The sequence below is a fragment of the Microtus oregoni genome, unplaced genomic scaffold (genome assembly GCF_018167655.1).
Source record: "Microtus oregoni isolate MIOR12 unplaced genomic scaffold, Mior012 000013F_ref0000133, whole genome shotgun sequence".
In the NCBI taxonomy this organism is placed as follows: domain Eukaryota; kingdom Metazoa; phylum Chordata; class Mammalia; order Rodentia; family Cricetidae; genus Microtus; species Microtus oregoni.
The window spans coordinates 2,978,979-3,005,008 of NW_024543072.1; the positions used below are offsets into that span (position 1 = coordinate 2,978,979).

At 52.8% G+C, this 26,030-nt stretch overlaps 1 protein-coding gene across 1 annotated transcript in view; it reads left to right on the forward strand.

Moving 5' to 3' along the window:
- The first annotated feature begins 8,221 nt into the window (after positions 1–8,221).
- Prkcd (protein kinase C delta) overlaps positions 8,222–26,030 on the forward strand; it is a 31,873-nt gene continuing 14,064 nt past the window's right edge. The window contains exons 1-3 of the mRNA XM_041662799.1: positions 8,222–8,564; positions 24,379–24,501; positions 25,372–25,571. Of these exons, the coding sequence (XP_041518733.1) occupies positions 24,387–24,501; positions 25,372–25,571 (315 nt within the window). The 5' untranslated portion in view covers positions 8,222–8,564; positions 24,379–24,386. The remainder of the gene's footprint in view (positions 8,565–24,378; positions 24,502–25,371; positions 25,572–26,030) is intronic.

Genomic DNA, 26,030 nt, shown 5'->3' on the forward strand with positions numbered 1-26,030 from the left:
TGGGTCTGCAGAGTGAGTTCCAGGATAGCCAGAGCTGCTACACAGAGAAACCCTATCTTGAAAACAAACCAAACCAAACAAAAACCCTAAACTATATAAAGGCACAATAACAGAGGCAGCAGCAATCTACGGAACACTTAGTCTGATGTAGGCACTTGGCTAAACCCTTCTCTTGTCTGAGTTCTGGGGGCTTAGAGGGAGCTACTATCAACACCATCTACAGATAAGGAAGCTGGAGGCAGAAAGGGAGAGTGACTTGCCCAAGGTCACGTAAGTGAGTGACTGCGCTCTGTAGATTAGCAACCCACAGTCCAAGGGGACTCTAGACCTTGGCCATTTCCCTTCGATATAACCTGTAATGTTGAGGTAGGCCCTCTGTATGCTGACTTCTGACTGCTTTGGGAAGTTTAGATTCTGTGACCTGGCTAGATGCATACAGAGGAACAGGTCAAGGACCCTATAGACAAACGCAGTAGCTGGACTAATTTAGCCTTAGTCCCCTGTACCATCCTGTGTGGCCTCAGGCAAGGATTTCCCAAAGCCTTGCTTCCTTCATCTGTGGCACGAGTGGGAATATTTGAGGTACCCCAGAGGTAGGCCATTAATTAGACAGCAGGTGGGTCTCTTGTCTAACCATTTGCAATCCCCTCTACTCAGAACACTGCCCGAGTCACCCCCTTTGGGCATGGGAGAGGCTCCTTGCCAAGGGCACAGAGGCAAGAGGAGCTACAGACAGTTACTTGGGCTCCCTTCAGATCCCCGTGTGCAGCTGGGGAGGGAAAGAGGTAGAAAACCGGGGGTGGGGTGGGGTGGAAGGTGGTGGTGTTGTAACCCTGCTCCTCCGCACCCTCACTCCGTATCTCATGACCACTGACAGTTGAAACACTCATCTTCTTTTAGAGAAGCTGAGCTACATGTCTGAGGTCACATAGTAAGGGGTGCTGGGCTGTGGGGCAGGGCTACATAGAGCCTAAACATCCCTGCCTCTGCAGTCAACAGGACTGGCCTTCCCAGACTGAGGGAACGTGGCTGGGGCATCAGACTTATGAAATGGCCTTGAGCAGACCTTTCTGAGCCCCGGCAGGGGTGGGGTGGGGGTGGGGTCTTCAGGGCTGCTCTGATCTGAGCATTGAACAAGCTGAACAACCCGGTCTAACATCCACTACCTACTGCTCATCTAGTCTCTCCTCACCATCATCCTCTAGGCTCCCCAGGATTGACTTCTTGTGGGAAGCATTCTCTGCCCTCATGTCTTCCTGGTTATGTTCACACTTTCTCAGGAACCTGGGGTTGAGGTGGAGCATCAGGCTGGGGCTTGGCACCTGGACAGGGATGGTGACAGAGGCAGGGAAAACAGACATTTTACCTGAAGGTGATATCGCCAAGCCAGTACTCACTTAAACCTAGAGAGGGCTTAGTTAGGCATTATATCTCAGGCAAAGCAAATGCCATGTGCAAAGGCTCAGAGGAAAGACGTTGTGGGATCTGTGTATTCATCTTCCAGGAGTTTGGAGACTGACAGGGGCGGGAGGAAAGGCTAGGTCACCTGTGTTAATGGCAGATTTGAACTTGGGATCTCACTCACTCTAAGAGGTTTGGGATCAGCCCCAGGGCCAGGAAGCAATTCCTGAATACTTTGTAAGGGGGTCACACAGCTGCCAAGAAGAGAAAAAATTTCCAGGGCTGAGGGAGGCAGTCTCTTGAAAAGGGGACTGCAAAATGGGCAGACAAGAGACACAGGGCAGTGTGACAGAAGTGGGGACAGGTGAATGGAGAAGTCAGGTGGGGGATACTGAAGCATGAGGGTGACACAATGTGTACAAGTTCCCACAGTGCCTGGGGGTTGTTTGGGGTTGAGGCTAAGAATAGGGGCTGGAGTCAAAGACTGATCAGGGCAAAGGCATGGAAGCCTGCGTCTCTGGTGCCTTCTGACTTGAGAAGGCACATCCTAGGGAAGAAAGGTCATTCTGTATTCCTCAAGGTTGTAGCTTACCGCGAATGTGTCACCCCTGAGGGGGCCGAGACTGGGCTGGCCCTGGCCTTTTTGAATGTCTGGCAGAGGGAGAAACATTCTTGGGGCTTCTGGAGGACTCCAGTGTCTGGTACGGATGGTGTGGAAGCAGAGGTTTGGAGACACAAGAGGAGAGGTAGATTACTTCCCCAGTCTCTATTCCTGCTAACCTTCCTATTCATAGGCCCCTGCTGGCACCTCAAAACATGCATGAAATCATCCCTACTGCAGCCCCTAGAGGCCAGCACTCTGAACCCACTGATCCCTCTGCATTCCTTCCTGACCTCCAAATAGCGCCCCTTCCCCCATCCTGGCCAGAAGCAATCCACACCCAGGGAACCTAGCCTCCCATTCTACCAAGCCAGCAGGCTTGGTCTGGGAACATGAGGGAGCTAGGGCAGACCTCAGCATGAACTTCCCAAGCATCTAGGTTATAAAACCTGAGGACAAATTAAAAGTCTAATTCATCTTTTTCTTAGAGCTTTCAACTGGGTCCCAGATCTCCTTTGCACCTGGAAACGCCTGTGATCCTGAGCCTGGTACCTGTGGCTGGGGCCTCGTTTCCAAAGCCTACTTTAAGAGATTTCGGTATGGCTAGATGGCAGAAGCCAGCTGACTCCCTACCTACATGTGGCCTACTTGAGAGCTTAAATTTTGTACTCCAGCCCTTGACCCAAATTCTACCCCATATCCAGAAATTATAGCCTTGTCCTGGCACCCCATTTACCTTGTAGTCGTAGGTCCTGGGGTGCTGGCATGAGTACTGACTGTGGGGTTTTTTTTTTTTCTTCTTTTTTCTTTTTTTTAAGCTCAAGGGCTTTAAAAAAAGGACAATTCCTCCTGTCCAAGCCTTTTCAACAACCTGGCTGCCTGCCTAGCCATTGCGGCCAAGATGGCCACAGCCTATGCCCACAAAAGGCTGTGGGCAGAAGCTTGGCCAAGACCTGTGAAGGTGGTGGGTTGGGGTTAGGTGGGCAGCAGCTAGAGGGGAGGATTCCTCTTACACTAAGGAGGCACCTCCCTTGCCAACTGCTGCCTACCACAAGCTGCTGGGATTGGCAAATGGGGCAAGGTCTGGAGCAGAAGGACGGGCAAGCCCAGCTGCCTGTTTCTAGTGCTGGACACAGGGTTGGGTTCTCTGTGGCTAATGTTAATTTGGTGTCCAGGCAGCCCCAGGGGGTGTGGCTCTTACAGCTGAGGAAGATGAGGCTGAGAGGGTGTTGGCACTTGCTCCAGGTCACACAGTCAGTTAACATGGTGACTGCATACTGCCTCTTCCCTGCCTGGGGCCTCTGTCCAGGGGTTAAGCTTCCGGAGAGGCCCTGGTCAGAATGTAGTGGGGTTGGGCTCACGAGAAACAAAGGCTTTCTCCAGAAGGGCCATGTGTGTGGGGCCTGGCTGGATGCTAAAAGCTGGATGGAAAGGCATTCCAGGGGCAAACCAGAAACTGAGCAGAGCTGGAGAGTGGAGAGAGAGCGGGGCTTGGCAGAAGCGCCCCAGGGCCTCTCTACCTCCAAAGGACTTGACTGTAGGCTGCTGGGTCGGGCTCTGCTGGTCCAACTGGCCCAACCACTTCTGGGCACTATCCACTGCCTCTTTGCAGAATCTTACCAGGAGATGCCAAGTGAAGTCTGCCAGGGGCCTCAGCTCCCACTTCCCAGTCTCCAGACAAGAATAAAGAGGTCATGAGCTCCAGGCTGCTCTGTTCAGCCTGAAAGAGTCGGGGCCAGGTCATATCCCTCTGGAAGGGGACATGGGGAAACTGTCTGGGGAGACCTGTGCGATTACACTCTCTTCTTTAAATGGGCTTGTTTTTGCTTTAAAGGACAGACACATCCTTTTCCCATTCAAACAGCCAATGGATCCTTTTTTTTTTTTTTTTAAGGTTTCTGTGGCTCTCCCTGCCTATTTGTCATTTCCAGCTTTGGGTCCTCACGGGGCTTGGTCCTCACCAGCAAGGCAGTGTCCAGGTAGCTATGTGACCCAGGAATAGAGCTGGGTCTTTTATAGTGTGGTCAGAATCACATGGAGGACTGGCACCTCCCCCTCCTTGCTGGGAAATGCTTCCCTAGGGCAGGGAGGGGCAAGGCTGCAGGCCTGATCATACCCGTGCACAGTCCCAATGTAGCAAGGGAAGAGAGACTGCAAGGTGGTAGGGAAGAGGCTGGGGTGGAAGGGTGAAGGGTAGGGGTGTGGTGGTGGGGGATGCAGCTGTAGGTGAGGGCTTGTCTACAGCCCTTGGCCTTTTCAAGGACCTTTACTTCATCCCCTGTCCTTAGTTTTCTGTATCTGCCAAATGTTCTGGGAGCCATCATCCACAGAGGAGCTGAGACAATCACGCAGGAGCAAATAAGGGACTGGTAAAACCACCCCTGTCTCACCCTCCAGCCTTCACCTCTGTGGGCAGGCACACTAGTAGAACCCTGGCCTTCACCCCTGAGTGGGTTCTGGGGAGATCAGGATGTTCCTTGTAGTCTGTAGCTGACACTGGTGACCAACCCCAGCTCCACTGCCCATCTTTGCTGCTCCCAGATCCCTGTGAGGAACCGGTACAAAAGGGGCTTGCTCAGGGGACAGCCTGGCCGGAACTGTGCTAAGGTCAGTGCTGGGCTCCACCCACGAGAACCACAGGAAAGCCCTGTGCTCTGCTGTCTCCCAGGCACTTTCCCCATTTCTTCCCAGGAATTCTCAAGTTTCACTAAACAGATTTATGGAAGAGGAATTACAGGGAGGATTAGGCCAGCCCTGCTGACTTTGTGTTGACAGCTGGAACCAAGCCAGGTTGAGCTTGCTCCTCTGGTCTCAGAAGCCCCATCTCAACCACCAGATGTCATTATTAACATCTCCATTCCACAGATGAGGAAACCTACGCATAGTAAAATCACAGGTTCAGGGCAGAGCAAGGCAATCACCGTTCAGCTCTTCCCTGCCATGTGGCACCACCCATAAGGTCTTTCTGGTCTGACTTAGCTTGTCCCTCACCTAGTGCCAGAAGCTGAAGCCTCTGTGACTGCCTTAGTGACCTGAGGCCTAGGCATGCCCCACGCGTCCTTCCCATCTCACTACCCCCAACAAAACCCTGCCAGGCTCCGCTATTCCCAGCAGTTGCCCAAATATATCATTCCTGCTGCCTGTGTTTCCTGTCCCAGAAACATGAGTCTGCTCTCTCTTGAGCAGGCCAGTGTTCTGGGTGTGGTGGAGGTGGCTGCCCTGACAGCCAAAGCTTCAGGGCTAGAATAATGACACAGGCAGAGACAGAGCAAATGGTACTGAGCGAGCACGGGACAAAAACAAACTGCTGACCGAGATGAAATGGGAGACCCTGTCCCGTCTTCAGCTGGTGGCTCGCAGGAACAATGGCTGGTCTTTCAGGTTGCTTCTTTGAATCCTAGACTTCTCCTTTAGAGATCTTAGGACCCTATTTTGCTCATGGCTTGGGATAGTGCCAGGGTGGCAGGAATCTCTGTCCTTTTCTCTGGACAAACCCTCCAGAGAGCCCTCGGTGGTTACTGCTCAGTTCCACCCACCTCTGGTCCCTTGGCTTTTTCCTTAACCTGGAGAAGGAGGGGTGAAGAGTAGGAAGGAGGGAGGGAGGAAAAGAGAAGGAAAGAACCACTTCTGGGGGCTGCTTTGAGCCCAGTCTTCCTGAAGGATTTAAACCCATGTCATGAGAGACAATCCAGAACCCGTTCAGAGCCAAAGCCTGTGACTTAGCACAATGGCCATTCCTATAACCCTAAACATACAACATAGAGACCAAGTCCTTAGCAGACATCCACCCTGGCTGAGAGTGTATCTATTCTCCCCTCTCTCTCTCCTCTCTCCTATCTCTCTTTACATGGCCTCTTTCATAGGTGAGAATGGGTTGGGGAGGTGTGGTCCTGAGGATGCAGTCAGGGTCATAGACTCGGCATGTGATAAAGTTTCCTTCGTAGCCTCAATAGGCCCTTATTAGGTTGGCTGGTGACAGCTCATCTTGACCCTGCCCGGGACTACCCAGTGTTGTACCCAGCTCCACAATGCAGTGGTTCTAGCCAACCCGGTCTGAAGCCCTGACTTCTACACAAGTCTATCTTCTCCTTTGACCAGTCTCTGGAGCGAAGCCCACCTGCATCTCTCTTCTGCCCTTGCCAGAACATGGCCAGGTCAGTCTTAGCCGCTCTGCATTTCATTATGTCACAGTCCCCCTTGCTAGTCAGCAAAGTTGCCCTTAATTATGGTCCTCACTTCTTGGGTGCTTGAGGATTGTACACAAGGCACACATCTAGCACCTAGGACAGAGCCCAACCCTGGGTAGCCCCCATTATCAAACACAGTTACTCTTCATTGCCTTTTTCCAAGGCAGAAAGCAACAGGTGGGAAGAAAGGTTTGCTGGCTGGCCCAGAGCTCCCCAGTGGCTGGCTCTCTCGCTGTGGTCCCTGGCACGGGGTAGGTCCATTGTTGATGTTAATGGGAGAGGCTCAGTTTAGCTGCTGTGGATCTGGAGGAGGAGCTAGATAGGGTGATACCTGATTCCAGGTGGGCAAAGGTCACCTGAAGCTTACCTTGCACACCCTTTCCTTTAGTCCAGCCCCAGGAAAGCTAAATAGGGCCCCTCAGCTCAAGGAAAGGCCAACTAGGCATCAAGGAGGAGTCCTCTGTGAGGAGACACAGCCAAGATAGGCAGAGAAATGTTGTGGGACATGACCCAGGACACATTCAAAAGCCTGATGAGAGAAGAACGTTGACTGTCTTTCCAAAAGGAATCCAATGTGGCCAGAGTCAGCTTTGTGGGAAGAATCCACTGTCATAGGATGGGGCTGGGGACCTAAATACTAATTTTTGGGCTGGGTCTACCTTTCTTCCAGGGAAAAGGGACCCAGGAACCTTCCTCTGCCTATAGTGGGATAAGTCGCTCTGGTTTCTTCTCCCTAATCCAATCCTCACTGGGCATTTAAAATAAGGTTTGGAGCCCTCCATCTCTGTCAGGTTCCCCTATCCCTGGAAGTCTCAGGCCTCCAGAGAGGGGTCCACTTCTCTGAGAGTTAGAACGCAAAGAGCTGTCTAGACTTTTATTTCTTCTAAGTGGTACCCCTAGGAGTTCAGGTACCTCAGAATCCTAGAACCTTCTTTTAGCCTCCTGGGAAGAGTCTTATTTATTTATTTATTTATTTATTTATTTATTTATTGGGGCAGGGGTTCAAGACAGGGTTTCTCTGTGTAGCTTTGGTGCCTGTCTTGGAACTTGTAGACCAGGCTGCCTCTGCCTCCCGAGTGCTGGGATTAAAGGCTTGCACCACCACTGCCTGGCTATTTTGTTTCGTTTTTGGTTTTTTTTTTTTTTTTTTTGGAGACAGAGTCTTACATGCCCAGCCAGGCTAGCCTCCACTTGCTACGCAACTAAGGCTGAACTTGAACTCCTTTCCTGCCTTCGCCTCTTGAGTGATGGAGTCTCACTCTGACCCTCCATCTGTGGTTTACTCTGTAGTGGGAAACAAACGCAGGGCTTTCTGCAAGCTAGACAAATGCCCTATTATTCGACTTATATGCTCGGCCCAGGAAGTCACTACTTTGGGTAAGTATAATGTAACATCTTAGTGCTCTGGGCTTTGGGGACAGAAAAATGGACTCCCTGGCTTCCATTTGGTTCTCAGACTTTGGGCCCAGGGGGCCCTTAATGAACAAATGAATGAATGAGTTACGGCTGATGATCAAGTTCCTCTTCTGGAAAGAAAGCTTATGCTCTGATTGAAACGAGAGGAGCTCGGGACCATGGGCACAGGAGAGATTGGGAAGATGGAGATAGAGGTAATTCCCAGAACTATCTGAGAGGCAGCGCCTAGCAGACTGGCTAGAGCCTTTTGCCCTGGAGACCTCCCAGCTCCTTCTCTCGGGCAGGGCTGGGATCGGTAGGCCTGGCGGCGGGCACTGAGCCCGTTCGTTCCCGGCCCAGCTCAAGCCAGCAGGAAGAGGAGTGAGGCCAGGCGAGGCGGGCCAGCTGGCCAGTGGGGAGTCCCGCGCGTGGGCGCGAGTAGTTGGGGAACCCCCGCCGGTGCCTCCCAGGCTCCATTGTGTGTGCTGTGCCCCCACTTTGGCCTCAGAGTATAAAATAGTCCCCAGAGATGGGATGGCTTGCGTGCCACTGGCGGGCGAGGCGCAACTGAGAGCCAAAGAGGCCTGAGAGATCAGGGGACTGAGACCTGAGCTGAAAGAGGCTGAGACGAGCTGGACCCCCGGTTCTCGTGGGCGGAGTTTCGAAGGGGCGGGCGCCCGTGGGGCGGGTCCTGAGTGTGGGCGGGGTCGGGGCCGGCACCTGGGTGAGGTCGCGCAGCCCCGCCCCCTCGCACTTCCGTGTGCCGCGGCGCCAGAGCAGGAGGCGGCGGCCGCGGGATCCCGCGAGCGGCCCCCGGACTTCTACCCTCGGTGCCGGGACCCTGCCGGTCCCCACTGGCCGCCGGGCCAATTCTCACCAGGCTGGTGCTGACCTCCCCGTCCACGCGCATCGGGGAAAGCCGCGCCGCGAGACAGACCCCGGTCCTCCGGGACCCCTGGCGCCTGGCCCTGCGTCGGGAGGTGAGTGCGAGCTGGGCCCGGGCGCGGGGTCCTAGCTAACTCGAGGGCGCAGCGGCCTTTTGCCCTTCTTCTCTCTCCGATGGCTTCCTTTCCCCTCTTTCTTCCCCGGTTCCTGGTTCTGAAACTGAGAAACTGAGCCATTAGAAGCCGGAGTCCCGCCGAGCGCGGAGACCCGCCGGTGCCTCGGTCTCCTAGTTGGTCTGATATTCTCTTCGACGGCAGGAGCCCAGGCCTTACTGCTCCCGGCATCTTTACCCTTCTGGGCGCCTTCAACCCCACCGAGGGTCCGTGCGATCCTCCGGAATCTCCCTGGGGGCCTCTACACGTTCGTCGGTCCCCACCCCCTCTTCCCTGGTCCTCCTCTCCCAGGCAGAGTCTGCCTGCCCCCTTGCCGTCCGTGTACTCCGTCTCCCTACCTCCGCCAGGCCCGCCGCCCCCTCGACCCAGTCCTCCCGGAGCCGCGCCCCCGGCCCACGCTCGCAGGCCCCAGTCAGTCCAGCCTCCGGTCCTTTTCCACCACGGGGCGGAGGCCGGGCCGCCCGTCGTCCTAGCCTCCTGCGTCTGGGTCCCAGGCGGGCGGACCGGCGCGGCGCCTCCTCCTCGCCCTATCTCTTCTCTCGGTCTCAGTGTCTTTCTTGGCTCTCCGTCTGTCTCTGGGCTGGGCGTGGCTCCAGTTCTTACCATTTCCCCTGTCCTCTCCGCCCCTCGGAGCCCCCTCTCCCGGTAGCCTTTGCCTGGTGCTGTCAGTCTCTGTCCCACAGGAGAGACGCCACTCCCTCTGGGGGGCCTAGTAAGGTGATAGGGCAGCAGTGATGGGAGTGCCCTGCCCTGCTGGCTGGCATCGGAGAGGGAGACCAAAAACACCACCACAACGGTTCCCACTTCCCCAACTTCCTCGGTATAGGGGGAGGGGAGGGAAGCGGGCCTCACTAAGCAACCCCACTTAAACCTGTCATGAGGATTTAGAATGAGTGGGGGGCGTGGGATTCCTTTCTCCTCTGGTTCCTACCCTGGGCCCTTGGAGGAGCTTAACTTCTGTTGCTGTCTGTGTTTGGGCCTGTGGGTATGTTATGTATCTTGTCTCCTTGTGTATTGTTTGTCACTGTAGGACTTTCTCCGTGTGTCCTGTTCCACGTGTGACTTGCTTGTATGTTTATGACTATGTGTCTTGAGGCTTTATGCTTGACTCTTACAACGTTATACATCATGTCTTGGCGAAGGCGAATTGCCATTGGTCTCCCCTCTATTTTGTGATATGTGTCTTTGCTTGCTCATGTGTGTATATGTATCCCTATGTGTCCCAAAAGTCCTATGTGCATCATGTAATGGTGACCATCTGGCCATGAGTAGATCCTTTAATTATAGGAGCCCACACTATAGGCGGGCCAAACCACAAGGCTTGTGTGTGTGTCTGTTTAAGAGTGCCTACAATCGTTTTCGGTTCTTCCCCGCTGCTGCTGATCTTCTATGCCCAGGCTGATCTGGTATAGAGGGAGGGGACTGGTCCTTGGGTTTCCTCGTTCCTGCTGTGGATTAGTCTGGGTGTGGTGAGCAGCCCAGCCGAGGGTGGTTGTGGTGTGCTGGTGTGTTTCCTCAGTGGCAGTATCTGTGTGATGGTGTGAAGGCTCTGGTATATGACAAGACCATGCTGAAGGTGACACTGGCAGTCCGCGGCTGTAATGGGAGAGTGTGACTGGTAGGAGATGCGTGGTCTGACAGTATGCAGGTGCTGAGGCGTGACAGTGGCTGTGGATAACAGCAACAGGAGGGTGTGAGAGGGTATGGGCAGTAGGACTAGGAGGGATGCTGGGTGCCCAGCTGTGGGTAAGCTTACGGGAGAACAGGAGGTGCTGGGTGTGTCTGCTCTGCATGCAGAAGCCCAGCCCTGGCTGCTGGAGAGAAGGAGAAACCTGGAGAAAGTTCTGGGTTTGCAGTGGTATGCTCAAGACTTCAGGTTCTGGACCAAAAAAGCCATGGGCTCTGTAAGAGTAGGAGTCCTTGGGAGGCAGAGGCAGGCGGATCTCTGTGAGTTTGAGGCCAGCTTGGTCGTCTACAAGAGCTAGTTCCAGGACAGACTCCGAAGCCACAGAGAAACCCTAACTCGAAAAAACCAAAAAAAAAAAAAAAAAAAAAAAAAGACTAGGAGTCCCAAGCCAGGCCTCTGTATGCTGAGTTTTCTTTGTAGAGCAGAGAAATTGAGGACTCAGATTCTTCAGTAGTCTTGGCTACCGCACATGTGAGGTCTTATGTGGGGACCGTTCCTGGCTGGCTGCCCAAGTCGGAATCTGGGACCATATTTCCCTTGTAGCGTGTCGTTTGCCTCTTCCTGCCTCCCTGACTAGGCTGCAGGCAGGAAGGAGGATTCTCCAGAGTACCAGAACCCAGACCTGTTCAACCCTGCTCAGCCCCGCCCCAACCGGCCCCCAATCTCTGTAGTTATGGTGGGGGGAGTGGGGGTGACTCAGAACTGTGATTATTGCAGGGTTCTGACACCATTTATCTGGCACAGCTAATTGGAGTTTAAATTTAAACTGGAAATCATTTAAGTACTGATGGCAAGATAAAGCCTGAGGCTGCTGCTGCTTCAGGAAGTAGAGATGGGGTCTCTAATTGGGGGAGTGGGACTTCTTTGTTGTTGTTTTTCGAGAAAGTGTTTCTCTGTGTACCTGCCCTGGAACTCCCTCTGCAGACCAGGATGACCTCTGACTCACAGAGATCCACCTGCCTCTGCCTCCCAAGTGCTGGAATTAAAAGTGTGCACCACCACTGCCCTGCAAGGGGGTGGGACTTTTTGAGGAGACCTAGCTTGCAGTGGGAATGCCAGATACTTAGGCTAGGACCCTGTGCTGCCTTTGCCATTCCTCCTGGTCAGGATATCTCTAGGCCTCAGTGTGTTCAACTGTACAAGGGTGTGAGAATCACCTGAAACCACGAAACAAGGACTGAGATGAATTACTATTACTACTCTGTCCTCTTGCTTTCTTAGTGGCACTGAAGACTGAACCTGGGACCCTACTTGGAAGAATCACTGAACTCTTCTTTTTTTTAGTTTTTGAGACAATCGCATTAGGTTGCCCAGTCTGGCCATGAACTTTCTTTCCGTGTAGCACACATTCACCTTGAATTTTTGCTTTTTCTGCCTTGGACCCCTGAGTAGCTAGGCTTACAGGTTGTATTTCACCGTATTACGGTCATCTCTTGCTTTCACTGTGAATCTAGCACAAGAGCTGGCAAGACATGTTTTGAAGCCTCAGAGCCACCTGGGGCATTGGAGCAGTAATATTCCCCCCCCCCCCCAGTTAAAAATTAGGCTTACAGTTGGGCATAGTGACACACCTTTAATCCCAGCACCCAGGATGTAGAGGCAGGTGGATCTTGCAACCAGGGATACACAGAGAAGCTCAGTCTCAAAAAGGTAGGGGTGGGCGGAAAGGCTCACTCAGTTTACATAGTGAATTTGAAGCCAGTCTGGGTGACATGAGACCCTGTTCTTATCTAAAACAAAAAGGGGGGGGGATCAAAGGAATTGTCTGAGGTTGGTGCTTGATTGTACCCTGCAACTCCAAAACCTTTAGGTCCACCTCCTTGACAGGAGGGTCAGAACAGGTGTTCACCCCCCACCCCTACCATGTTCCATGGCCTCCTTACCATACTCGAAATGTTCTGGACAAGGACACAATGTTCTGGACCCTAACATGGAAGGGACATGTAGCTGGTTCCCAGGAGAATTTGAGCCTAACAGCCAGCGACAGAAGAGAAAGTCAAGCCCAGGGAAGCCTGACCTCCTTCGTCCAGCAATGCTGAGCCGGCCTGTGCTGGCTGTGCGGAGGCTGGCTGGTGCTGGAGCCTGTTTGGCTGAGCCTCCCAGCTCAGCTGTTTTCTCCTGTTCCTACAGGTCTGCTGGGAATTGGTCCAGGCAAGGGCGTTGGGCCTACTTACTTCTGGTGGTTAGTGAGTGACTGCAGGAGCCGGGAGGCCTGGGTAGGATGGATCGTCTAGGGCAGATGGGCACGGCACTGTGCCAGGGTACCCTTTCTCTTCAAGACTTGTCTTCTTCCATTGGGACTGGCTGGATCCCAAGTTGCATTAAAAAGCTGTGATCTGGGTATGAAGCAGAGTGTCCAGCGGAGGTGCCCATTGCTTTGTCCATAAGGGGCTTCCTGCCTGATACCTGGCTGTGGCTTTGACCTTGGAGTTCAGAGGACTGGAACCCCAGTACTGAGAGAGAAGATGCTATGACACTGTTTTTGGTCAGTTTGAGGGACAGTAGCATGTAAACCAAGGGTTGCGTCAGCTTTCCCGTGCTTCCTCAAACTGCCCTCGTGTCGCAGGAAACAGGTTCACCTGTGCCCCGTGGTGCGTTGAGTGCTTGTCTGGAATAGGATGGCGTCTCCCAGGGGGACCGAGTGGTCTCCTACTTCTCCCTTGTCTCCTCAGCCTCCTGATTCAGAGCTGAGCTCTGCTGGGCACTGTCTTTGAGGGATGCCAGGGGAAGGCTGCAAGTCTCTGAAGTTAGCAGTGCCCCAATTGGGCCAGGCTTGCTTCCTTGAGCCCCTGTTGACATAAAGTCCTGTGACCTAGGTGCCCCAGCTCTGTGGTAATGTGCTTAGTGTGTGAAGCCCTCGTATAAGCCCCAGCACCCAAAACAAACAGAAAAAGAAAGAAGAAACAGGAGGAAGGAGGAAGGAAGTAGTTCTGTGTGTGCCTGGAGGAGCCCCCGTGAGCAGAGGTCTGCATGTGCGTACACACATGCATGTGTGTGTCCTGGAATCTGTGGAGTGACAGGGCAGGCTGGCAAGGGTGGTTTCCCTTCAGGGGTCCCTTGATCAGCCCCCATTCCCACTCTCTGGCTGTTAGCCACTGTTAGTGCAGGACTTGTGAAGCATCTCAGTGTGGAGAGGGAGGAGGTTGAGGTTCTCACTCCAGTGGGAATAGGATAAGGGTCTTCTCTGAGTCTTCTATCTATTCATCCTACCCCGGACCTGGTGGGGAGGGATTGATCTGCTTGGGGCTTTCAGCTGCCTGAAGTCAGGGAAGCCAGCTCCTCCTAAACACTTAAGCTTTAGGTTTATCAGCCAAGGACCCGCCTCCTGCAAACTCAAACATCCTCTGGTTGGCTAGCAGAGACTGCACGTGCTCATACAGGTAGACAATGCCAGGCTGCACTGGGCATATTCTCCCCAGGCACACACTGCCTCCATGTAAGCACAGTTATTCACATGCATTTCCTCAAGGAACACACTTATACACTCCTGCAGAGTCGTACTTCCTTTTCTGACTATCCACACACATCACACAATGCCCATGCTAGGTCAGATGGGGAGCCCTGGTCTGGATTGTTACCCACTCTGGCAGTCAGAGTCTGTCACCTGACTGTGAGGGTCTAGGTGGAGCTGAGATCACAAGGGCTAGCTGGGAGGTAGTAGTGCATGCCTTTAATCCCAGCACTCAGGAGGCAGAGGCAGGTGGATCTCTGTGAGTTCAAGGCCAGCCTGGTCAACATAGATTGCCAAATCCACATAGAGAAACCCTGTCTAAAAAAAAAAAAAAAGAAATCACCAGGGTTGGAGGAAGTTAGGCCATAGTGTGAGGGGGATCTGCCCACGTGACCTAGGCCCCAGGCTGACCAGGGTTTGACTTTGGAGATAAGGGCACTAGTGTGGAGGAGAGTTCTAGTCAGCTGCTGCAAGCTGTGGCTAATGCCACAGAAGAGGAAGTGAGTGGGCTGTTTGGTCATGGGGCCAAGGTGATCATAGGCCAATGGGGGACCTACAGCTGCTATGTCCTCACACTCTACCTGGAGAGAGTGGAGTTGCTGAACTCTGCGGCCTGCCCAGCAGCACATTTTCCTCCTGGGGCCCAGTCTCCGAGGCTTGGGCCCAGGAAAGAGACCCAGCTGGTCCAAGATGTTTCTGGAGACTCACTTCCTCTGAGCTGCCCAGGAAGTGGTTTCAGAGTAGAACTGACCAGCTCTGCCTGTGGCTTGCTTCACCCCAGTTCTGCCTGTGAGGGGAGTAGTGTCTGACCCGTGGGTTAGGCCAGTTTACCAGGCTTTCCATACCAAGACTGTCCAGGCTTGTCTGAAACTCTGATGGAAGACAAGGGCCTGAGACCAATAAGTTGCCTGTAGCCCCACAACCCCAGGTCCTCCCTTGTTCCAAGCCTGTAAGCCAGAGCACAGGAACTTCAGCACCAGTAGGCACTGCCACCTGCAAGGGGATGTGTTCTGAAAATTAGGAAGCACCAAGCAGCCTTGTGGATAAATCTGTGCAAGTGGTTTTCACACCCAGTACCTTGTTTTTTTTCTCTGACAATGATGTTTATATTCACTTTTATGAGCTACTTGGGAAACAGCAGATAATGTATGCAAAATAGCAGGAACTGGCTGAGTGGTGGTGGTGCACTGCTTTGATCTAAGCCCTTGGGAGACAGAGGCAAGTGGATCTCTGCGTTCAGTGCCAGCCTGGTCTACAAAGTGAGTTCCAGAACAGTCAGGGCTACACAGAAAAACCCTGTCTTGAAAAACAAAAACAAAAAAAAAAACCACAACTATAAAACAAACAAACAATAGCAGGAACTGAAGGCATGGAAAGCACTTAGTGCCTGGTACAGAGTGACTAACTATTCAGGTCTATTAAATGATATTAATAATGTGCCATTATTGTTTGATGGGCTGGGGCTGGCTGGGTGCCACAGCCACCTGGCTATTAGATCTGTGACTCTCTCATTCTGTTAGTTCTGCTGCTACCCACAGTAGTAGGCATTGGGGAGGGCTCTATTGATTTGGTGTTCCTATGTCCTCTTCAGAAGGGGCCCCAGGGCAGAGTAGCTATGCCCAGTCAGCTCTTATTTGTGTCCCCTTCGCTCCCTTTCAAAATGAGGAAAACAGATCTCACAACAGTGTATGACGAGAAGGGAAAGGCAGCCCACAACTAGCTGCTTAGGGCTCTTCTCCGCTCCTCTCTGCTTGCGCCCATAATGAGGAGGTGGGTGATGAGCCCTCTTATCCGGTTGCCTATCCTTGGGACCCCTGAAGTCACCCTTTGGGTCAGAGAAGGGTCAGGCATTTGGAACTGATTAGGTTGGAAAGTAAGGCTTGTATGCCCATCCGTGTTGCATCACTGATATGTAGCAGTTAGTGGGAGGAACCGTCATGTCCCAGGAATACAGAAAAGGTCAACTTGTCTTTGCCCATTGCTGTTTGGAACCAAGAGGCTGAAAGTCTCTGGCGATGAAGAATGGTAAGGATGGTGGTGTAGCACACAGGCCCAGGAGGTTGGAGGGCTTGTGCCAAATGTAAGGCTATCGTGAAGTTACAGAGGCAATGATGGGCAGAGCAGGGGTGTTCATGTGAGACGTGATGGGAAAGAGCCACTGTGAGGGGTAGGGCATAGGAAAAGAGAATACTGCACACACAGAAGCTCCTCATTGAAGGAACTTGGTTTCAGGGAAGTGAAAGGGTCCCTATAGCCAGGGCACAGGGATGAGGAGAAGGCAGCTGCCCTCAGGGAGGCCAAGGCTACAGGTAGATAGATCTGGTGGGAAACACTAGGAGCTGAGTCAGGGGTGACAGGGTTTACTTTGTCTTAAAAGTCTTGAAAGCCCTGTTGGGAGCTGGGACATCAGAATTAGTCGGGGAAGGTGAGCTGTAGGGAGGCAGGTATTCCAACTGGGCTTGGCAGTAGCGACCAGGTTGGGGTAGGAGGTGGAATCAGGAGAGGTTTGGAAGCTCGCTACAAAGGTAGGCTTGGGAGTGGGCTGTGTGGGGAAGGCAGGCAAGCAGAAAACAAGCCCCAGGTTTCTGGCCTGATGACTGTGAACGTGGGCACTCTGGCAGATGAAGACACATGGAAGCAGGGCATTAGTAGGCTGCTGTAGGCTAATTTGAACTTTTTTTTTTTTGACTCATTCATGCAGTGAGGTTGGAGAGCCAGGTGGGCATGTACTCCTACAGTATAGGGTTCTAGGTCCAAAGTGAGACCTGAGAATCTAAAGCCAGGTTGGGGAGGAAAGGGCCTCCCTTTGGTGGGAAAACTTGGAAGACCTCAGATACAGGATAGAACAGCTGTCCCTCAGAGGTCCCTCCTGGGGCCAGGAGGGCAGGCCTGTGGTCGTTGAGCTGCTGTTTTCACAACAGCAGAAGCTTTGGATCACATCTCTAGACATGTTGAGTAAACAGGCCTGCCACTAGGCCTAGACTGGATCAGATGTCTATGTGGTATAGACTGTAGGGCTGGTGGGGACATGGTAGGAGGATGTCTGGAGTTCACCAGTGGCAGAGCCAGAGAAAGCTTATGAGTTTAGGTTATCAAGACATGGAGATTTCTGGGCCATGAGGAGCTATTGTTGACTGTGGACTCAACGACAGTAGCCTAGCTGGGATCCTGGAGTAGCAGGCAGTTTAGGGCATCCCACAGCTGAATTAACCCCAAGAGGATCAAAGACACCTGGAGATGGGTAGTGGGGCATGTGGGAGAGAGAGGGCCAGGTGGAGGATGGCGGTGTGCACAGCTTCTGTGTATATCTCTGCCTCATTCCAGGCCCCGTGCTCAGCATGGTCTATGGGTGTGATCATTCCCATATTGCAGATGGAGATACTAGAGAGGCTTGGCCATATTCTAAACTATATCCACCCAACCCATTTAGGCCTGAGCTCACCAGTTCATTTATTAACTTGTGAGGGGGATGGCCCACATATGGGTGCTCCTAGCTTTTCCAGCTTTCTCCAGATTCCTGAGGGGCTAGGCCTGTCCTCCACACATTGCCCATCTTGGAGGTTATAGACAGATAGCAAAAGACCAAAGTGACCATTTTGCCTTCTCCCGGACACAAAATAGTTTATTGTTATAAATCTGAACATTCTGGGGACCCTCTTTGAGAGAGGAGGGGGGGAGAGACTTGGGACCACCAACTGGGGGGCACTAGAGCAGTCCCCCTCTGCAAACATAGTCCCTCAGCCCTTATACGTCTGATGGGCAGGTCTAAGAGTTTGAGCTGGAAACTCTTTCCCCTCCCCTCTCCCTTCCCCCTCCTGGTCCCCACTGGCTTTGTGGCTTTGATTTAATTGCTTAGCCTCTTGGTCATCTTCTGTAGTGTGAGCCTGGGGCTCATGGAGGGCATGTGTGGGCTGCCCCCACCACAGCACTTAAAGTCCTCCCTCAGTCACCAGGTCTGTGACTGCCACCTGTGAGCTCCAGCTTCAGCATTGGCTTACTTCCTCCCCTCAGGGCCCTGCAGGCAAGTGGGCAAGTTGAGGCCTGCCTAGGGATGTGCTTGACCAGCCTGTCCTTTCTCTTCTGTATTTTGAATTCTCTTTGGATCTTCTGAAGAGGAAAACTCATCCTGGCCCGGTTCCTTGTTATCCTTCCCATTCCCTCCTTTTCTCTCCAGCCATTGTGCCCAAGGATCCTGTGACAGGAAAAGCCATACTCGGTGCCAGATCTATCAGATATGCAAGGTCCTTCCAGGCCTCTGAGTTTCTCTTTGCCTAGAGTGTGTCTGTTACCTGTCTGTATATTATGACTTAGCACACTGTGTGTGTGTGTGTGTGTGTGTGTGTGTTATCCTAGAGCAGGGTGTGTGTAGCTCTGTGTGTGTCTGCCTTCGAAGGAGACTCCTCATGCGTGTGTTTAGGTTAGCTGGTGTGCCCATGTGTGTACATGTGTGTGGTTGTTTTTGGAGAATCCTGGATGTTCCCCCTCCACATGGCTTCTCACAGAGAACCTCTTGTCCTCGAAGGAGCTGGCTTCAGGCTTGGGCCATGAAGGGCTTTTGTTTATCCCTCATGGATACCTGCAATTTTTCCATTCATTGAGCTCAGAGAGTCCTGATTCGGGGGTCTGTGAGAAAACTACAGTTCTGAGCCCAGTGCAGGCTTGAAGCATTCCTACCCCGTGTGTGTTGGCAGAGGACTTGTGAGCCATTGGACAGGAACCCGAGTCCTGGCCCTCAGGCTGGACGCCCTCCAGCCACCCCAGCCAGGAGACATTTGTGGCCTCGTTTCTACTTCAGTGCTCTCACTCCCGATCCTCACTGCCTGAGCAAACCCTGGCCCCATCTTGCTCCGTCCTCCTCTGCCTTCCACCACACTGTGTCCCATCAGCCTGTTCTGTCTGGGGTACTCACTCATGGGACCAGCCTGGGACTGAGGCAAACTTTTGTGGCTCCAGTCCCCACCCTGTTTTGTGCAGAGTCATGTCACTGCGTGCATATTTTCCTGAGAAGATCCCAGCTTTCACTTGATTCTTAGGGTAGCCCGACCCCTGTGCAACTGGAAAGGTACGGCTATGCTACCCAGGACCCACTTCCTATGCCCATGCACTGTGTTTGGGATTCTTTTTGGTTTTGAGGTAGGGTCCTTCTGTAGCTCTTGCTGAGTGATGGAATTACAGACAGTGCCCACCACACTGGCATGTAACTAACCCAGGTTTTCATGGTTTGTTTTGTGTGTGTATGTGTTGGATTGAGTTGAATTGAGGGTCTTATACTGAGTTCTACCAGCATAAGCTCTTAGCAGTGAGATTCTTGAGCGGCCATCATGTAGCCAGGAGAGAGATGATGGAAGTCGAGGGAGAGACACCATCCCACCTACAACAAACCCAAGTCCTCAGCACTTGAGACAGTGGCACAGATTACTAGTCAGCAGCAGCTGCCTTCATCAGGAGTGAGGAAAGATTACCAGGGCTGGCTTTTGGATTGGTACATGAGAAGAAGGCCATTCTGGCTAAGGGGACACTGCACAGGTTCATGGGGGCTGACAGGTGAGGTGCCAAGCAGCCAGAGGGATTTGAGATGGAGACCAAGATGGCGCCAGGGTGTAGGAAGCCTTAAATGGCAGGTTAAGGTGTCTGACTTCTAGGAACAGTGCTAGCTGAGAAGGTTCCATGCTGTGGGAAGGTCACAGCTGAGAGAGGGTGCTGTGGTTGAAAGCAGGGAGGAATAAGAGTATTGAAGAGTCAGGGAAGAAGAGTACATGGTCTCAAGGGGTGGCAAGGACATGAGGCCAGTCCCATGGAAGGCATTCCCTGCTCTGGAACCTGGCTGTTACCTAAGACCATGGGCTCTGGTAGAGGCCATCTCTCTGCTCTTCCTGCTGGCCCTGTTTTCTGAGTTGTGAAAGCCCATGGCCTCCTTGACCTGGTTCTGTCTGGGAATTCCACCATGGAGGTCAGCCTCCCAGGTGCTTCTGTTCACAGGCCCAGATTGGTTGTTCTTCATGCCGACTCTGTTCTTTACGACGGCAGGGCCAGCTTCTTCTACTCTGCTTGTCGCAGCACCTCTCAATCCATCCCATCCCGTGAGCAGACCTGTGTCTGCTCTTCTCTCCCTCGCAGGCCTATATACCGAGTAGGGTGACAGCCCCAGGAGGGCATCACTTTGCTGCCACTGGCATCTAGTCCAGCTCTGTACTACCAGGAGCTCTCGTTTGGAGATGTCTCCAGCTCCTTGTAGTACATTGAAAACTAAGGTCAAGGTTCTGCATAAAAGGTCTCAGATCCCACAGGCTCCCTCTACCTGGTCTGGTTCTGTCTCACAGGCCGTAGGGTTTTTTCCACTGGCCAGTGGGGAAGGCTGGGACTGGGGATGAGAAGAGAGACCTCGATCAGACTGCTATGGGAAAGTGTGGACAGGCTCAAGAAAACATCAGCTGAAGCGCCTGGTGGGTCATCTGACTTCTTCAACAGCTACCCGGGAGCAAAGCCCTGAGGAGCCCTGATCCTACTTCATGTAGCCTCTGCCACCTACACCTGCCTACCTCAGACTAGCACTCTCTGCCTGCCCATTCTGCTGCCAGTCCGTGCCTCCCTTGTCACACTGAGGCTAGCTTCACTCAATACCTTGGGCTGTCTGGAAACAGGTTTCTATCTGCTCTGGAAAAGGTGACCTGTCTGCTGTGACTTAGCTACTGCCTTCCTTACCTCAAGGCTTCTGATTTCTGGCAAGGATAGGGACCCAGGCCAGCTTATGTTTTCAGAAATGGAGGAAAGACAGTAGTTAAGGTGTCTGTGCAAGAGGAGAGGAGTGGCCTTGAGGGCAGGCCTAGGGCCAGTCCAGGATACAGGATGAGTGTAGAAAGAACTGCAGCATCCAATAGGCCTGCGTTCAAATCTTCCCACCCTTTATTTACCACTTACCACTGTGTGACCTTGAGTAAGTCACTTACCCTCTTGAAACCTTGATTTCTTTCTCTAGAAAATCCTACCTGGGGCTGCACAGGGATAAAGTGTGCAAATATAATTACAAGGCTAATGCAGTATGTTGTCATCTTGGACAGGACAGATTCTCAGAAGCGGGTGAGCTGAGATTGACATCTTGGCTGTTTGGCTCTTTCCTTTGGTCTCTTCCTCATAGACAGAATGGGAGAGCAAAAGCATAGAGGCTCAGAGCTCCCAACAATGGGGAAGGCCCGCTGCTCCCCCATGGAATGCTGTGAGGATAGCCCCCACTGTCCCCTGGGCCTGCAAAGTCTGAGGCCCAGGCAGTATCCTTCCTTTGGGGCCTGTGACCCTGGGCCTATTTGCATGGGGTTTATAAATACTGGGCACACCTTGCCTTTGTGTTCTCCTCACCCCTAGTCTTCCCACCACTGCACAGACACAGCAGCCTGTGGGCAGACCGACTTCCCTGTGCAGATGGGCACTGTTGCCCAGAGCCTCTCTCAGGATCACCCTGAGATGGCAGCAGATGCTAGCTTGTTTCCTTTCTAAGGTCTGGATACTCCAAATGAGAGCCAAATGGGCATTAGCACTGGCAGGCGCCTTTGCCTTCATTTTTGTCCCAGAAACTTGGGGCAAGGTGATTTGACTCCTGAATGACTCTTGGGTAGTCCATGGCAGCCCACAAAGACCACGACTCCCCAGTGCTGGTAGCACTGTGGCCTGGATGCAGGTTCAGGGCTGGGGCCCAGACCTGCTGTGGTTGTGGTTTTCCCTCCAGTGGCTTGTAACAGTAAGCTGTGATGAGTGGGAGCTGAAGTACAGACCTCAAGGGCAGCCCACGGGTCAGCTCCTGCATCACCCTCCTGTGGCTGCTCTGATTCTTTGTCTTCCACACAGCTCTGTGAACCCAGGGCAAGCTAGGAGCAAGGAAAGCCTTGGGCCTGCTGGCAGAGCTAGACACCAGGGGGAGCTGTGGGAGAGGCTGGCCAGCAAGTTTGTGGAGGGCCAGTGCAGGATCAGTTGCCACATGCTCCTGCAGACATGACTTTCCATCTCAGAATTAGGGACACAGAAGAGACCCAGTAGGGTACATGAGCAGACTTAGAGAGGGTGTCCCATAGGGCATGGGGGTAGCATTAACAAAGGGGCGTGTCCAGGGCCTGTCAGGCTGATGCTGGCTCTTATCCTAGTGGGCTTCTCATGAGCACAACCTAGAGACCAGGGACAGCCCTCACCTGGAGTAGAAGGCTGCAGAAACTCAGAAGGCCTGCATAGCCACACAGCCAAGACAGCACTGGTGTCAAGGACCTGTGTCTAGCCAGCCTTACCATTTGCCACTGGGATGGCTCTAATCTCATGTCCCTGAGGAGCCTAAGCCCCTTCTCTTATTTTTTCTATGCCTGTTCAGCTTTACTCTCTGAAGTATGAAGCCAGCTGCTCACTACCCTGCCTTCTTCCTGGTGATCTCACTGAGACTTGGGCCTGCTGTGATTTGGCCTTTGGTACGTGGCCTAGGGCAAGTGTGTGCTAGGAGGGGTCCTGTTTCTTACTTCAGACCCTGAAAGCACTCACTGGGACACTTGATGCCTTAGACTCTGAGGTCAGTAGGAGGTCCAAGATGTCTTTTTTCCTTGGGGATTTGGGGCATCTGTCCAAGATTCCTACATGTGACCAATGCCAGTCCTCTGTATCTTGCTTTTCACGCCACCATCTACTGACCTCCCATCGTATCTTATTCCCACAGGGCCTCACACATGCACTCCTTCTATGACTGTCCTTGTGCTGGTTAGCTTTTTGTGAGCTTAACCCAAGCTGGGGGGGGGGGGAACCCCGCTGAGAAAACACCTCCATCAGATTGGCCTACAGGCAAGTCTGTAGAGCATTTTCTTGATGGATGTAGGAGAGCTCGGTTGACTGCAGGCAGTGCCACTGCGGAGCAGGTGGTCCTGCGAGGTGTAAGAAAGGCAGCTGAGCTTGGTGTGGTGGCGCACGCCTTTAATCCCAGCACTCAGGCAGAGAAAGGTAGATCTCTGTGAGTTCGAGGCCAGCCTCTACAAAGCAAGTTCCAGGACAGGCTCCAAAGCTACATAGAGAAACCTGTCTCTAAAAAGCAAAAAGACAAAACAAACAACAACAACAAAAAACAAAATTCAAGAAAGGCAGCTGATGGCCTGTAAAGCAAGCCAGGAAACAGCTTGGTCTCCACACTCCTGCACTTTATGATGGACTGTAGACTGTAAGATGAAACAAGCTACTCAAGCTGCTTTGGTGGTGGTGTCTATCCTAGCCACGGAGAGCACACTAAGGCCCTCTTATTCTTACTGATCTGTCGCCCTGCAAGCCCATGCTCATGCATACTCCAGGCCAGGAGCCCACAGCAGCTTCTTTTTTCTTCCCTCCGGTTCAGTGCTCAGCATTTGCCCACCTGCTGGTTTCAGGTCAGAGACTGGGGGCAGGGGCACAGGCTGAGACTGCACACCTGCTCTGCCTTTTACTGAGTAGGAGCCAGACCCGGGCAGCATTTGGTGGAATCGGCCTCTTTAGTCTGTCTGCTCTGGCGTGGGCCCTAAACTCTGGCTGGGCACTCTGGGCTGGTCAATGTTTCCTGTTGAGCTCATCTGGACTGGGAGCTCTGGGCAGACCTGGCTGCTGCTCTGATGGCCCTGCTGAGGAGATGGAGGGAGCTGCCTCATGCTGGGCAACTGAGTTTTGGTGGTGGTTTTGTTTGTGGTGTGTGTGTGTGTGTGTGTGTGTGTGTGTGTGTGTGTGTGTGTAAGGGGATCATGAGTCCATCTTTGTATATTATAGTCAACATTAAAATATAGTTTTAGATTTGGAAGAAAATGTGAAACTGCACCCCTTTCCCACATCCCCCCACCGTGTCTCTTTCGTACCTCCTTACCTGCCTGGAAGGGATCTTGGTTGCTGTCTCCGTTCTCAGTTTGAAAAGACAGGAAATCTAAATAGGTAGGAGGCATGTGACCCAAGGGGCTTGTGTTCAGAAGGGTGCGGTGTGCTGAACCAAGTCAGGGTAGAGTTGGTAGAGCCTTCTAGTCTGGCTCAGTCTGGGTCTCAGTTTACCCATCTTAAGAGTGGGCTTCTTTGGTTGCTGAAGCAGGACTCAGTTTGGCCACGCTTCTTTGCTTGAGTGGTTAGGAGCAAAAGCAGCAGAGAATCAAGAGGGCTTTCGTGAGCCCAGCCGAGAAGAGGGCATTGCTGACACTGTGGGGGGCCCAGCACATACTGGATCCCTGGCTTGCTTAGGCCCCTGACCATGAGAGGGGCACTCAGTGACTTCCCACATGATTGCTTCAGGATCACAGACTACTCAAATGTCTCCAGGGTCCATTTCAGGAATGGGGACAGCACCCTGGCCTGGCAGACTGACAAAATAGCAGTCACCATAGTGGCTGTCACCCAATGGGTCTGGTGTTCCACCTTTTAGTTTTACCAGGGTGCCTCACATCCAGACTTAATGTTAGACTGCCCAGCTTTCCCCATTGGCACTATTTATTGCATTTGGTGTACCGTGTGGGCATTCAGGTGCTGTGAGCTCTGTGGAACGTGGGTGCCTAGGTATCCCCAACAGTGGTCTCCACTGCCTCTGCTCTACTGTCTTGCCGTCATGATCCATCATGTGCACAATCTCCCTGCAGGCTTCACCATGGCGCCATTCCTGCGCATCTCCTTCAACTCGTATGAGCTGGGCTCGCTGCAGACAGAGGATGAGGCAAGCCAGCCTTTCTGTGCTGTGAAGATGAAGGAGGCACTCAGCACAGGTAGTGTTGGAAGCTAGTCCCTAGAGAGACATGGAACCTTCTCACCTAGATTCTTCTTATCCCTCTGACCTACCCAGCTGAGGACCAGAAAGACAGAAGCAACCCAGTTCTCTCCAGGGTTTGAAACTGGTTGAATTGAGCCTCCTATGTCTTAGGTTTCATCCCACGATTTCCACATGTCTGCTGGGGCTAGGGCCTGAGTTGGACACTGAGGCTATTGTGCTCCAGAACTGACTTGGCTTTGCCCTCTTCCCCCAACAGGGATAGGTGGGCAGGTCACAGGAGATGAGACATCCCCCTCCCACCTCTGAGGGAACCTGGGGTCAGGGTGGCTTACAGGGGATGCTTCCTTCACTCTGGTCTCACCTTCTGCTCCCTGCCGGCTACTGCCTACACCCATTAGGTTCTAGCTGAGCTGCTTCTTCCTCCAGGAAGTCTCTGAATATCAGGGTCACTTGATGGCAGGAAGGTTTAGAAACACTGTCACTGTCTTTGTCCTCAATCCCATCGTGGCTGTGGCTTAGTGGTTACCTGAGGTTACCTTGACCCGTGTCTCTGTCTGGGACTCGTGACAAGGCCAGGCCATGTTCCTTGCCACCAGTCCTTGGCTGTCATGTGGCCATGCTTCCATGTGTTCCCTGGGTAACAGAAAGAGAGGCTGAAATGGAGGTTGAGCAAAGGGTAACAGGAGAGGGAAAAGCAGGAGTGAAGCACTGAGGGTGGGCTGCCAGAGTGCCCTGCAGGCTTGCTAGAGAGCCAGAGCAGACCCTCAGGACTGGGGAGAGAGTAGGTTGTGTGACAATGAGGGATAAGGAGGGAAGGAAGGACTTGAGTCCTAGCCTGATGTCGTCTGTCTGGCCCTGGTTGCAGAGCGAGGGAAGACCTTGGTACAGAAGAAGCCCACCATGTATCCTGAGTGGAAGTCAACATTCGATGCCCACATCTACGAGGGCCGTGTCATCCAGATTGTGCTGATGAGGGCAGCTGAAGACCCACTGTCTGAGGTGACCGTGGGCGTGTCAGTACTGGCTGAGCGCTGCAAGAAGAACAATGGCAAGGCGGAGTTCTGGGTGAGAGGGTCATGTGCTGTGGTCCTGCATGTGTGCTTGTGGGGTGAAACTTGGTGAGTGGGCACACCTCAGTACCAGTTACCAGTACGACTCTCCAGCCCCGACATAACAGGTCCTCAACCCTGAGCCTCTATACTTCCATTAAAAGGAGTAAAGACATCCCACCTCTGGGTCCCTTTGCTGAACGAGCACTAGTCTACAGTGCTTTATTGCAAGTCCGCTGTGCTGTCCTGACTTCATAATCCTATGTCCTTGGGAGGCTGAGGCAGGATGGTCACAGCTTTAAGACCTGGTGGGTAACCTAATGAGATCCTGTCTCAAAAATTAAAAATGTAAAATTAGACTTGGGGATTACCTCAGTGGCAGAATGCTTGTCTAGCACGCACAAAACCATAGATTCAGTCTCCAGCAGCGCCAAGTATGGAGACACTGCAGAATGTGACACCTTGTAGGCGCTGA